The sequence below is a fragment of the Octopus bimaculoides genome, chromosome 10 (assembly GCF_001194135.2).
Source record: "Octopus bimaculoides isolate UCB-OBI-ISO-001 chromosome 10, ASM119413v2, whole genome shotgun sequence".
Classification (NCBI taxonomy): Eukaryota; Metazoa; Mollusca; class Cephalopoda; order Octopoda; family Octopodidae; genus Octopus; species Octopus bimaculoides.
Genome location: NC_068990.1, coordinates 93,409,357 through 93,423,109, shown reverse-complemented (window position 1 = coordinate 93,423,109; position 13,753 = coordinate 93,409,357). Strand labels below are relative to the sequence as shown.

At 37.0% G+C, this 13,753-nt stretch overlaps 1 protein-coding gene across 1 annotated transcript in view; it reads left to right on the top strand.

Annotated features, from left to right (window-relative positions):
- The first annotated feature begins 3,960 nt into the window (after positions 1-3,960).
- Positions 3,961-13,753, top strand: part of LOC106876575 (cytoplasmic phosphatidylinositol transfer protein 1) — a 39,867-nt gene continuing 30,074 nt past the window's right edge. The window contains exon 1 of the mRNA XM_052971379.1: positions 3,961-4,583. Coding sequence (XP_052827339.1) covers positions 4,536-4,583 — 48 coding nt within the window. The 5' untranslated portion in view covers positions 3,961-4,535. The remainder of the gene's footprint in view (positions 4,584-13,753) is intronic.

The window sequence follows — 13,753 nt, the reverse complement described above, 5'->3', positions numbered from 1 at the left end:
GTTGATTATTTAATGTGTCTACTCCAGTCTCAATACAATTTCTACTTGAAACGATAGGGTTTGTCTAAGATAAAAACAATGTTTCTATCAATATTAACTGCCTCACCTTCTGTTCTCTCTACCATTACGACTGGTTTGAAGGAATGGCATTGGCAGAATGGTTAACAAGTCCGGCAAAAGGTTCAGCAGCCTCCATTCCAGTTCTTTATATTCTCAGTTTGGTCTGGCAGAAACGTTAGCACGCTGGGTGAAACGCTCAGTGGTATTTTGTCCGCCGAAGTTGACTTTGCCTTTCATCCTTTTTTGGGTCGATTAAATAAGTACCAGTTACGTGCTGGGATTGATGTAATCGACTTAATCCCTTTGTCTGTCCTCGTTTGTCCCCTCTGTGGGCAATAAAGAAATATATTCTCAGTTCGAATATCATTGAGGTCGACTTTTATCCTTCTAGGGTCAGTAAAATAAGGACCAGATGAGTACTGGGGTTGATGTAAGGGACTTTCTCCCTCCCTTAAAATTGCTGGCCTTGTGCTAAAATTTGAAACCATTATTAGAACTAGTTTGGGTAGAGAACTGGTGGCCTATGATATTCTTGTGTTGTTAACAGGTCTACATCATGATCTTCAAGAATGCTACCGAACCCTCACTCAACCTATTTGTAAATAGGTACCATGAGGAGGAATACTTTACCACTGTAAGTAGCTGAGTAAATGGAAATACTGGGCATCTCATGGTGCTAGGACACCTTTTGTTTATTTATAAGATTTCCTAATAAATGTGTTCGATCCAGTCCTCATTACTTGGTTACTTTAAAAGTAGCCCTTCCTTATGAGTCACCCTGCATTATTGAACCATTCTCTGTTCGCTTGCTGTGCTGGGCCAGAGCCCTCCCAAGGGGCTCTGAAGTGTGGACGGCTATCGACCCTTTTGAAGTGAATGCAAAGAATCACTAAAAGATAAAAATTTCTGATTAGGAAAGGTTAATAAATCGAACACTCGTTATGTTTGTACAAGATAAATGAATTTTTGATTAAGTGATACAAAAAAAAAAGAAACAAAAAAAAAACTGGGGTATAGGGAAGGGAGAGTGGGGGGATATTAGAAAAACTGATGGTTTTTATCTGAACATAAAATATTTATCACTGTTTATTGTTATGTTTCTCTTCCACTTGAGGCTGAGATGAGTTAAGAGACTTGCCCAACAATAGAACAGTAGAAATATCATGTCAATCAGTGAGTTGAAGTAATAATGCTGAAGGTTGTTTTATCAAGAGTACAGAGGGAGAATAATATAATGGTGTCAGATGCTGCTGGGGTTGGTGCCAAACCATCAAATGACTACAACTTGGTCCAACAAGCGGACAAAATGCTCTTGAAGATCAACTGCAGGTGTAGTTATGTGGTTAAGAACTTTGCTTTCCAACAACATAATTTGGGGTTCAATTCCACTCTGTTCCACTTTGGGTAAGTAACTTCTACAATAATCCTGGTAGGTGGAAACTGAAAGAAGCCTGTCATGTGCATGCATATGTGTGTGTCTGTGTGTCCGTCCCCATGTCTTTACATAGCACCAACATCATAAAAGCAATGTCCTTCATTTCTAGTCTTCCATGGAGATAGGTCTAGGCATGGGGAAATATTACTTTGCAGAGTAGAAATGAGTGAGGGTTGGTGACAGGAAGGGCATCCAGTCATAGAAAATCTGCCTTGAAAAATTCTGTCTGACCCATACATATCTGTGTATGTCTCTGTAGATATGTATATATATAAAGTGAAACCCTAACTAGGCAAGTCAGGTGTAGTTTTGGTAAATTGAAGGGAAAAAATGGAATTGTTGAAGGATGCATTAGTGTCCTGACAACAGACAACTGCCCTGGGCAGTTTATTCAATGCTTCAACTATTCTGAGGGTAAAAAGATGTTTCCAACAGCCATGGGTGCAGCACAGGTCTTTTTTTATTTTCTTTCCATTTTGATTTTATAAGCATATTCATGTTCTTACCAACATCTTTTAAGTTGATATACAAAAGCTAATGTATAAATGCATTAGGGTTTCACTTTATATATACACATCTGCAGAGGCATACACACTGGCTTTGTGTATTTGCACAGAAACACTTTGTTTTCAATGTTTATCCATAAATTTATAAAAATTCAGTCTGTGTTTACTCCTGATCGCTAGAGAAAAAGGAAAAAATATAGTGAAGTTAGTGTGTTGTAATCAGTAGATCAGCCGGCAAGCAATAGATATGGGAGAGCAGTCAGTGAGTTGTGTTTTGTTTAGATGTTAATCTCAAACTTGAGTTTAGATGAGAATAACATTACACACACACACACATTTACAATACATATATATACATGCACACACCCCACGTATATATATATATATACATATATCCATATATATATATATATATATATATATATATATATATATATATATATATATATATATATATGGATATATGTATGTGTGTGGGGGGTGCATTTATGTATATGCATACATTGTATACATATCTATCAATCTATTTAGTTATATGTATGGATGGATAGATGTATATACATATGTATAAATACATATATATATATATATATAAATATATACAAACATATGATGTACATACATACATACATACATACACCCTGTAATTATTGAGTCACTGGGATATGTAATACACTGCCTAAATACCAATCTTGAGAAATTAAGCTTCTCAAAACCAGAAAGGAGAAAGCTAATTCGAAGACTACAAATCCAAGCCATCACTGGAACTGTTAAAATCTGTAGAAGTTTCCAGAAGTGTATCATTTAAATATATATATGAGCATGTCTAGATATGCAACTATATGCATGAGAAGACACACATAAAACATACAAGTCTGCACATACATACATACATATTTATTCGTGACTTGAATAAATAAAAGATAAAAATTCTTTAAGACTAGTGAGAGAGAAGACACCCTCAAAAGAGGCAACCTGGCCCATATAGACTCTGTTAAAGGCCTCCAAAGGTGTCAGGCAGTCGTGCTAAACTGGACGGTGAGTCAAGTCTACCACCCAACTGGCCATGGCAGGATTCGAACTCAGAACGCAAAGAGCCAGACAGAACAAATACTGCAAAGCATCTTGTCCAATGTCGTTTTTTAATTTTTTTTATTTTTACAATTTCCCTAATCCGCTGCCTTGGATTAGTACTGAAAGGGTCGAAAGGCACAGTTGACCTTGGCACGATTCGAACGCAGAGATGGAACAAATACGTTTTATTCACTCTGCCAGTGAGATGCCTAGATCTGGTGCAATGCTAATGTTTATACAGGAGAACGCTTAATTCATTACCCAACTACGAGTAGAGGTACCATGGACAGCGAATCTAAACAGTATTTAAATAAATAAGAAATTTTTTTTATCTCAATTAAAAATGCTGCCAGAGTGGAGTTCAACTTTTTTTCTCTGACTTCTACGAAACTAGTATTGGAAGGGTTAATTCAATCGACCAATAGCTTATCTGTAATAATTTAAAAGTAAATTACGTTATTGGTTGGACCTGGGAGGATACGAGAAAAAGTCAATTACAGAAGAGAACGAAATCTAAACACTGTGAAGTGTGTATGTAATCCAACACCTCCCTGTCTCAATTGCATCGCTCGAATGTTATAGGAAACTGATCGATAGAATGCAACAGGATGTGAAACCTGGGAATATCGATGAGAGAGAGAGAGAGGTGGATAAACAGCGGAGGCTGCAAAGAGAGAGAGAGAGAGAGGGAGCAGTAGACAAAAAATAGATTAGTGAGAGAATGAGGGGTTATTAGGAGGCCTGAAAGAGAGAGAGAGAGGGGTAGTAGAATGGAAAAGGTAGAGAGAAAAATAAGTAGCTTAGCGAGAGAAAGAGAGAGAGATAGAAAGAATGACAAGTAAGTAGCTTAAGTGAGAGAGAGAGGGGGGGTAGAAGAAAGAGGTGAGGAGTGAGGGTAAGTAGTAAAGTAGGTTTCACGGTGAACATCACCTGAATGTGTTAATTGGTGAAGGTGGGAGAGATGGTGATAGGAAGAGTTGAGAGAAGTGAGGAAGGTGTGTGAGGAAGAGACGGAGTAGAAAAAGAAGGGAGTCGCTGGAGGCGGTGCTGGAATCACGGCAAGCACATGGCTTACTGAAAGATGTTGCTCCAACAACTTACTGGCTTCAGTCGTTGTCTTGCAGTGCACCAACGACAGTGCATCTGCACACACTGTTTACCTGGGAACCACCAAACACTGACCTTTCACTCGACCGGCTGTTCAAAGTGTTGACCACCAATTTCCATTCACATCTTAAATATACAACAGCTTACATCGCGGCCAGTTTCATCGTCTCCTTCCAGCTTATTGTTTAAATTACTAACTTGTAGTGAACAACAAACAGATAAATATTCATTAATATCGCCTCTATATTCATAGTGAAACTCTTCTTCAAGCCCGCTCTGCCAAAGTCCAGTCAAAGTAATTGGAGAACACAAGAAATAATAATAATAATAATAATAATAATAATAATAAGACAATGTACATTAAAGAATACAGAATATGTATGCCACTGTCAGTCGAAGAGGTTTGTTCCACTCCATCTAATCTATTATTATTCCTTCTTTCTTTCCACATTTATGTCTGCCACTTACCAAGTCTCATCTCAAACCCACACATGATCATCACTATTTCTTTTTCATTTTCTTAATCAATTGTCATTGTTTTTTTGTTTTTTTTTAAATTTACTAATGATTATATTCACTATTTTGTTTTATATTAACCATTTCTGTGCAGATTTTTTTTAAAGATCTTATTCTTCATAATGTAATAATATCTCCATAAAATTTTTCTGTTACATTTATTCTTATACCCCCCCCTCTTTCTCATTACACGTCTAATATTGTGGATTTTTTAAGTCCATTTAAGACAATGCAGTTATATATAAATATATACGTACACACGTGTGTATATATATGTAACAGTGTGCCTCTACAACATAAGGTAGTCCCATCGTTTCTAAGTAGGAAGTAAACAAAATGAAATTCACAACTGTATCACGTATACAGTGTTATACCTTATGTCTATGGTTTATATTTAAATCGAACAGCATTAACTGAAGGATCATCGCTCAGTATATTTAACTGAATGAAGTATGATATCTAGTTTTGTTTTTACATAGGATCGATTGACAGTGATTTCCAAGTTTCGGTTCTGCTGCTTTCGTCGCTTCCTATAAATCTAAGGAAACTGAACCGAAACTGCGAAGTCACCGTCAACTTGCACATGCACGTATATATATACACACACACACACACACACACACATGTGTATGTATATATATATATATATCTGTGTGTGTATGAAATTTGTGCATCACGGCTGTATATATTTTGTTAATTAATATCGGAGTATTTTTTTGTTCAAAGGCCAGAAGGAATAGGAAGATACAGGTGTCGAGAACAGTCTAAGACCTCTTCCTTAGTTCTCGATGCTCTTTTGCTGTCTCTTTTATTGTCTGTTGACAATACAGACTAGATTTAAGTGTTTATCTCGAATAGTGTCTCTCTGCAACAACTCTCCTCCTTTGCTTGTCCCCAGTCTCATTGTTTCTGCCATTATAACGAGCAAGGCAACTCTTTCAGCAGTTCTGACGGTTGATTTTATTACAATATCGATGTACTTAAAGTTAAGATTTTCTCTAGCAAGCACTCTCATGGTATTCCTTAATCGATTGATACACTTCTTCTTCTTCTTATAGTAGAAGAATTTGAGGGCGAAAGTGCTCAGCCTTATATTTCACCTGTGTCTCTTCCAACCAATGACCTGCTAGAAAAAGCAGCCAAAATCTTGAATCACACTCTAGAATCTTAAATAAGAGATGTATTCCTAAAACTATAGGATGGTCACGCCTGAAAGCTTGCGTTCATAAGTTTGCTCAATCAGGATTAACCTGGGGCTTCTACAGTTTCATTCGTCTCACCTGTACATTATGTAAAACCTTATGGATAGGCTAAGCAGGCACTGGCCTCATTGAAACAGACAGGATGGTTGAGGTTAGCACACAAAATGAACGTTTATGCTTTATCCAAGTTGAAGGGTTTAATAACGAGTTTCACGTAAATGATCGCATTCTCTTCCCTCCCAACACTCTTTCCTCAATGTTTTTATGAAGAGAAATTATTGTGCAAAGTTTTTCAACTCGGTTGTAACCAGTTGATTCAATTTCATTGACGTCGCTAATGTCCTTGACATAACAATTTTTTTGCCTTTGTGTCTGTAAGAATTTCTAATGGTTTTTAGAATGTTCCAAGGCTTGAACTTAACTCGTATCCTTTACCATCTGTAACAAGGAATTCGTTTTCAATTTGGAATTGTTCATAGGTATTTGTCAAAATTTGCCTTCTTTTGACAATACGTTAGGAGTTTTCAACCCGTGATTTGGGACGAATTCTCTCCCAGTGTCTGTGCTTCATTTGAGCAACTGGTGTACATTGGAAAGATGTTCTTCTTCTCTTGGCATTATGAAAATCTTTGTTTTGTTTGGTGCCAGGTTTTGCAAGTTCCTAGATACAGACTGGCATAACATTGGTGTTCATCTCTTTCAGCCGTTCTCAATAATCCCTGCCTTCCAGGGAATAGATTTCAGATGTTATTGATCTTTACACATTTTTGAAGATAGCTGTGTCTTTAATGTTAGAAACATCAATATCAACGTGTATTCTAGATGGAGTAGAATCATGCTTTGGTTATAATGTAATTATTGTGGTTGTATGTCACCAAATCTCATTTTTACCTGCCGTTAAGAAATCGTTATTGATTTTTCTTCTTACATTGTCACAAGACCATAATATACCGTTTAACCCCCGGTCAGTCCTGACAGACTAAACCTATGATCAAAAGTGTTCTGGCTGTAATCAATCAATCTTTTCTAATGTATTATACTTTATCAAAACCATCAGTGATTTTGAGGAAGATTTGGTTGCTTAGCGATTATGCTTGTGGAGACCATGCACTGAACCGACCGACCCCAGAGGAGGTACGGCATTGTCAACTTTGACAAGATTTGAACACAGAATCTGAAAAGACACCAAAATCTTCTTTTCCAATTCCACTATTTTCTGTCCAGAATTGTTACTACCGAAGTTTAAATTTAGCTGAAGTCGAGCACTGGTCGATCACATCTACTCCGTCTCTTCCTCGATGTTTGTAGCATCATCCCAAACATTACAAAATAACCATAATGGACATGAAACTTCTTTGTGTTCGCTTGGATGTTACTGCATCTACTGTGAATATAACTCTAGTCTCTCTCACTGGGATCGATGGAGTTTTTCTCTCTCACGCAGCCTTTCACATATATACAAAGATCTCTCTCTCTCCAGTAATGGGGATGGGTGGAGGTACGCAGTGAGGACACTATTCCCTTTTCAGTTCATTCTCCATCCTATCTTCATGGACCTTAGCATAACCCTTAGTTCCTAACATCCATTTCCATCATTCACAGTTACAACTATTTATTATGTGTGTGTACACACACACACACACACAGACAGACAGACAGAGTCTCTTCCACAAACACATACATCACTGTCATACAAGTACAGTCTCTGTTTCACAAATTATATTTCTCCCTACATGAACACTGCCTCTCTCACACACACACACACACCTGTATATACTCATACCTAAGGTAAACCTGCCACAGTCCCCAACTCACCGTCACTATTTCCATCACTCTTCATACCCCACAACCATCTCCTTACCCTGTTTCCCTGCTGTGAACGTCACAGTTCTTGTGGCACAAAACCAACGGTTTCAATAATCTATGCATTCTTGTCTCTCTACATTAATGGCTCATTCATTTACTCGTTACCATTCACTTTTTTCTTTTTACACATTCTGTTTGCTCGTGTGTGCACACGTATTTTGCTATGCTGTATAAAGGTGGGTTGGAGTTTATCCCAGATTTCTAGATGCTGAGAAACTCTTCTCTCTCTGGATTCCACCTCAGTCAGTCTTGGAGTGTCATCATAATGTTGTTTGAACCAAACTTTGCGAACTAACAAAACATTCACTTATACTGTGTACAGCTACTTCATGTAGCATCTATTTCCTGCCATGTGGATTATACCTCCTTATGGTACCCATTCACAGCTCTGTAGTTTATACCATCATGTGGTACTTATTTACAGCTATGCAGAGTGTACTTCCTCTTGGTGCCTGTTTACAACTAAACCAAATTGAAATGAATGCCTGCAAGATCTCCCAGCCCTGGCCTCCACTCCTTCATTGTCAGTCTGGAAGGCTTGAAGGTGGCAAGCTGGCTGAATCATTAACATGTTGGCCAAAGTGCTTAGCAGCATTTCTTCTGACTCTTGATGTTCTGAGTTCAAATGCTGCCCAGGTTGACTTTGCCTTTTTTTCTTTTTGGGGTCATTAAAATAAGTACCAAGTTGAGCACTGGGGGTTGATGCAATTAATTTATCCCTTCCCCTAAAATTGCTGGACTTGTGCCAAAATCCCTGGTGCACCAGTGTTTGATAATTACTGCTACAGCTTTAGTGTCGAAGTCTTGTTAGAGCAAAGGGTGACCGTGCTTGGGTATGGGTTTCTAGGCTGTGTGCAAATAATAATAATTGCCATGCATGAAGTTGGATCTGAATCTGAAGTGTGACTGGACCTGTTCCTCATCACAGCCAGTTGAGAGGGAAACTGGAGCAACAAATAATGAATGTACCAAGACTACCTCTATGTAGTCGCATAGACTGTTAGAAATAGCAGTCAATGTTCCTTCAGATCACAACCTTGCATATTATAAAAAGGAAGCACACATTACAGGATATAGTCCAAGAAAAATTTGTATAGGAGTTAATGGCTGTGGCTAAGGTGTTTCTAATTACAGGTCTTCTTGATCATAGGTTGATCCTTGGATATTTTAATTAATTTTTTAAAAAAATGAAGAAGGCAGCAGGTAACAAAACTTTGGCATTATTAATCTAGTCTTTGGAATTAACATTAAATTTTGGTGCAAGGTTTTTAATTAGATCACTTTGAAGCAGGAGATTTATACCACAAAATCAAGGGTGGTCTCATATGGATTGCTATGAAAAGATGAGATTTTATAGTCAATATGATCTAAATCTACTACAGAAGTTTACTGTTAATGTATAGGTAGTGGTGGGAGAGATTTATTGGTAGACCTTGTATTATTATATAATGATGCACAACTTTAATCTAAAACTTGTTTTACTACATTCACACTCAATAATTGCCCCACCGACTGACTGCCTTACATACATGGTTTGTCCAGTTTGTCCAGTGTCAACATTTTTTTTTTAACATTTTGTTATATTGATGTGAAATTTAAATGAGAGTTTCAGCTTGACACGAGATGCAGGGTGGGGGTAGGGTAGTGAAACATGGAGAGGACTACATGTGGTGTGTAGGAGATGTGGGATGGGGGTAGGGTAGTGGAACGTGGACAACATTATGTGTGGTTTGTGGTTGTGAAGTATGTGCTGTGTCTTGTGGGCCCTTTATGATATGTAGGTTAGGGTTAGGGTTAGGGCTATGAATGGTCAGTGCATGCACATGACTTGCAGAGAACTAAACTCAGTCTGGTCCACTGGATGTGCCATGCTGCTAATAAGAACAGGTTTAAGTTAGTAGATGTGTATCAAAAGATATAGGTTGATGTAGACAGAGTAAATGTGTTGGAGATATATATATGTGTGTATATACATACATATATATATATATATATATATATATATATATGAGAGAATGATGTAAGTTGATGGTGAAAAGTACTTTATTTTGAGAGAGATAAACAGAGAACAGAAAACTCATTAAACCAGGCCTGCGTATATTTAGATGTATGGTAAATTATAGTGTTTGAGACCTGCCCAACCCACACTTGTAAGTTCATTGAGAACACACACACACACACACACACACACACACACACACATCTTTGCTGTATTTAAAACTCTTTATGTCCTCAACATGAATCTCACAAAAGTCAACTTTGTTATTTATCATTCTTGGAGTGATGAGATAAAATACCTGTTGACTTGTGCGGCTGATTGAATCAACCCCCCCCCCCCCCGACTCGGAAAGGTGTGGTCATGTGTGTTTATTAGAAATTGCTTACTTTACACAGGAATGGAGAAAGAAAAGTAGATGATGATCAAAGACACGAGAGAGGATCATGTGTATGACAAGGAACGAAGGGATGGGCGACATTCTTTCTCAGTTCTACATGTATGCACATGTACGACCGTTGCACAAAAGAAATTAATACACTGGCAGCTAAATGTTAGAAAGAAAGAAATCATTGGTGTGTGGTGGGGCAGCGTTGATGATTATCAGAAGCTCACTATAAATGTGACCTTTAACGCTCTTGTAGTATTGGCTGACCTTTGCCCTACTGTCCTAAAATGCTAAAAGCTAGTAATATTTCTCCTAATTATATAAATATTTATAAACAGTTCTCCCCACCGTCAACAAAAAATAAAAACATTTATAAATAAAACAAAAAATAAGAACAAAAAAGGTTTTTTTTTTGTTCTGTACATTCTCATGAGGTAATTCCACTTTCATATTGAATTAATCTCTGTTAATCTCTGGACTAGAATAATCTGTTTCTGTGAGATTCATGTAATTGTTTGCTGTAAGCTGTGTTGAGATTATCTGCTGCTCAGATGTTTCCTTTATATAATCAAACACTTTGATCGTAATAATCCCTAATAATTCTCTCCTGATAGGATTTTCTCTGCTATTCTCTCACGTGCAGAACACGTTCTCTTCTCTCAAATAAATGAATCTTTTATCTCCATTTTTTGTTTTGTCAGTCTCTTATTTTCAGACATTTTATTAGCTTGAACAATAAACTTCTTCAAGTTGATTCATTTTCAGTTTCTGAAGAAAAAGAAAGAAATATATTCTGTTTACCATTACCCATACCTCCCCCCACCAACTCTACACTAACATTCTAATCTGCACCAATTCCACACTCAACATTAACACTGCAGTCCACTTCAGCACCATTCTCTGTAACAAAAGTACACTTCACACCAAATTGTACACTGATGCAGCACTCCACTCCAAAGCAGCCCACCACACCAACATCACGCTCTGCACCTCATTAACACTCTACACTAAACACTGCATTCAAACACACACACTCACACACACATTCTTATATGCCAGCACTCATATACAACACCACTCCATTCCATCCCAACATCCTACCTCAGTTTCTAGTTTCTTTTCCATCTAAAGTACAATTCTGTAAATATTGAGGCCATTCAAAGTTGATTCTCACCAAAACTAATGATTGTACTTTTGTTGTTAGTAGAGCTATTTACTGGTAGAACAGCGTAACCATGGTGATTTCTCACTGACATAATCCACTTTATGACTCTTGATAACTGACGTTATTTCTCTCCTCCCTAAATACAAACCTCCATCATTTTACTTTATTATTCTTATGAACCAGTTTCTATTTCGGTGCCAATGTTTACCGTTCTGTAGACTATGAGCCAGTAGAATCATTAGAATCATTAGCATTTCGGACGAAATGCTTTCTGGTTTGTCTTCTGGTTATTTCCTTTCGGAGTTCAAATTTGGTTGAGGTCAACTTTGTTCCTTTTGGTGTCAATAAAATGAAGTACCAATGAAGTACTTAGGTCAATGTAATCACCTTGCCCTTCTTCTAGAAATTGCTGGCCTTGAACTCTACAATAGGCTGCTATCTCATTTCAGGGAATCTTCTGACTTTCGTCTCTATCCACCATGAAAATGGGGTTTATAGTCCTTATGAGTCCAAATGCTCAAGACTACCCCCCCCAAGCCCCTCCACCTCCTGAAGTTTATTGGCTTTCATTTCATTCAGCTTTTTTTTTTTGTTTCTGTATTCAGAAACTAAATTGTGAAAAATATCTTTGCTTCTTCAAAGATAATGGTACCTTAATGGAAAAATTCTTGCAATTCTTTAGAATATTAAATAAGCTATGTTCCACATGTGATTCAGTTGTCACATTGTGTTAGTAACTCCTAACTTTAAAATAAGTTCAAACCCTTGTAACTAATGCTACTGTTTAAGTCATATATCATTATTATTATTATTATTATTATTATTATTATTATTCATATTTTGTCTAGCAAAGTGGTGTGTATTCTCATTTAATTACTCTAACTCTTCTTTCTGAAAATATATTCAAATCCAATTTAAGAAGGTCATTCTGTTGTTTACAACTAAACAAACACTTCTATTCGTTTAAAATATTGTTGGGCACAAACAAGTGTGGCTGTGTGATTGAGAAGCTTGCTTCCCGACCACATGGTTTCAGGTTCAGTCCCACTGCGTGGCACCTTGGGTAAGTGCTTTCTACTATTGCTCCAGGTTGACCAAAGCCTTGTGAGGGGGATTAAGATGATTGCTGTTTTATAATTCTTCAGCTGAAGAAAGTTAACACAAAACATTAGCTAAATTGACAGATACACCCTAGAGTCTTGGGTAAATGTAGACACATTGAATAATGTAGTCGTAGTTGCTGCCTGAAAAAGACAGGATGATCATGGCTGGAACACCTTTGGTTTTTTGTATAGGTTTGCTCAATCAAACTGACCTTGGGCTAAATGACAGCCAGATTCCTTTCATTTGTTGTTGTTGTTTTACTCTAGGTCAACCCTGATAAAATAGACAAATGTGCAAAGACAATCCAACTTTGACCACTCTGTCTTTTTCAGTTAAACCACATTATCTTTCTTGAAAAGTGTAAGGTATAATGTGAAATAAGTTTGTCTGCTCTTTCGAGCAGATTAACTGACCATAAGAGACTCTCATGTTGACCTGTGTTTCTCTGATTTGATTGATTTTATGTGAGAATTATTAGTGTTAATTAATTATTGCTTGTTAAACAATTAACTGTATCCAGTTCACTACTCTATGGTTTTAAGGTCAACTAGTTTCACTGTTAACTTTGTCTTTCTTTCCTACAAATGAAGTAAATTAATTGAGATAGAGTATTGATTTGATTAACTATATCTTTCATTAATCAACTCATTATTTATAATTGTTATTGTTGTTAAACTGGTGGTGCAGACTGTAGAGTCAGTAACACAAGTTATAAGAAAATCAGGTTTGACGCCACACTGTCCACAGTTCATCAAACTCATTAATTTAAATGATGTAATTATCATCAAACTTGTGTCGTTTATTCTACAGAATATGTTCTCAGCATCCACAGTTGAGCTGAAGTACAGGATCCACATCTAGTTTGAGATTAATCATTTACATGGAGAAAACTTTGGGGAAAGACATCCATTTTGTTTGTAGCTTTCATCCTGATTCAGTAACAAATCTCAATTCATGTTTCTGCCAAGTTTTAAGAATTAGCAAAGCCTTGCGAACGGATTTGCTAGATGGAAACTGAAAGAAGCCAGTTGTGTGTGTACACATATATGTGTCTTCTTATTTTGTCATCAAGCCTTGGACAAGGGCCGACTGATAGACGAGGGAGTGTTCCTGGTTGATTAGCTTTTAACTCTACAGCGTTCAGATTATTCTGTCCAATGTAATGCTTCTTTATTCACATTGCTTTGAATTAATCATGGATTATTATCCTGTAGCTTTGAGATTTTGATGATGTGTCAATGACATTGCAGGGTAGGTGTGAGAGGCCAGATCTGGCCAGTTTAAATGCTAAAGAGTTAAGGAGATCATACAGTTAATGATTCAGGAGGAAGAGA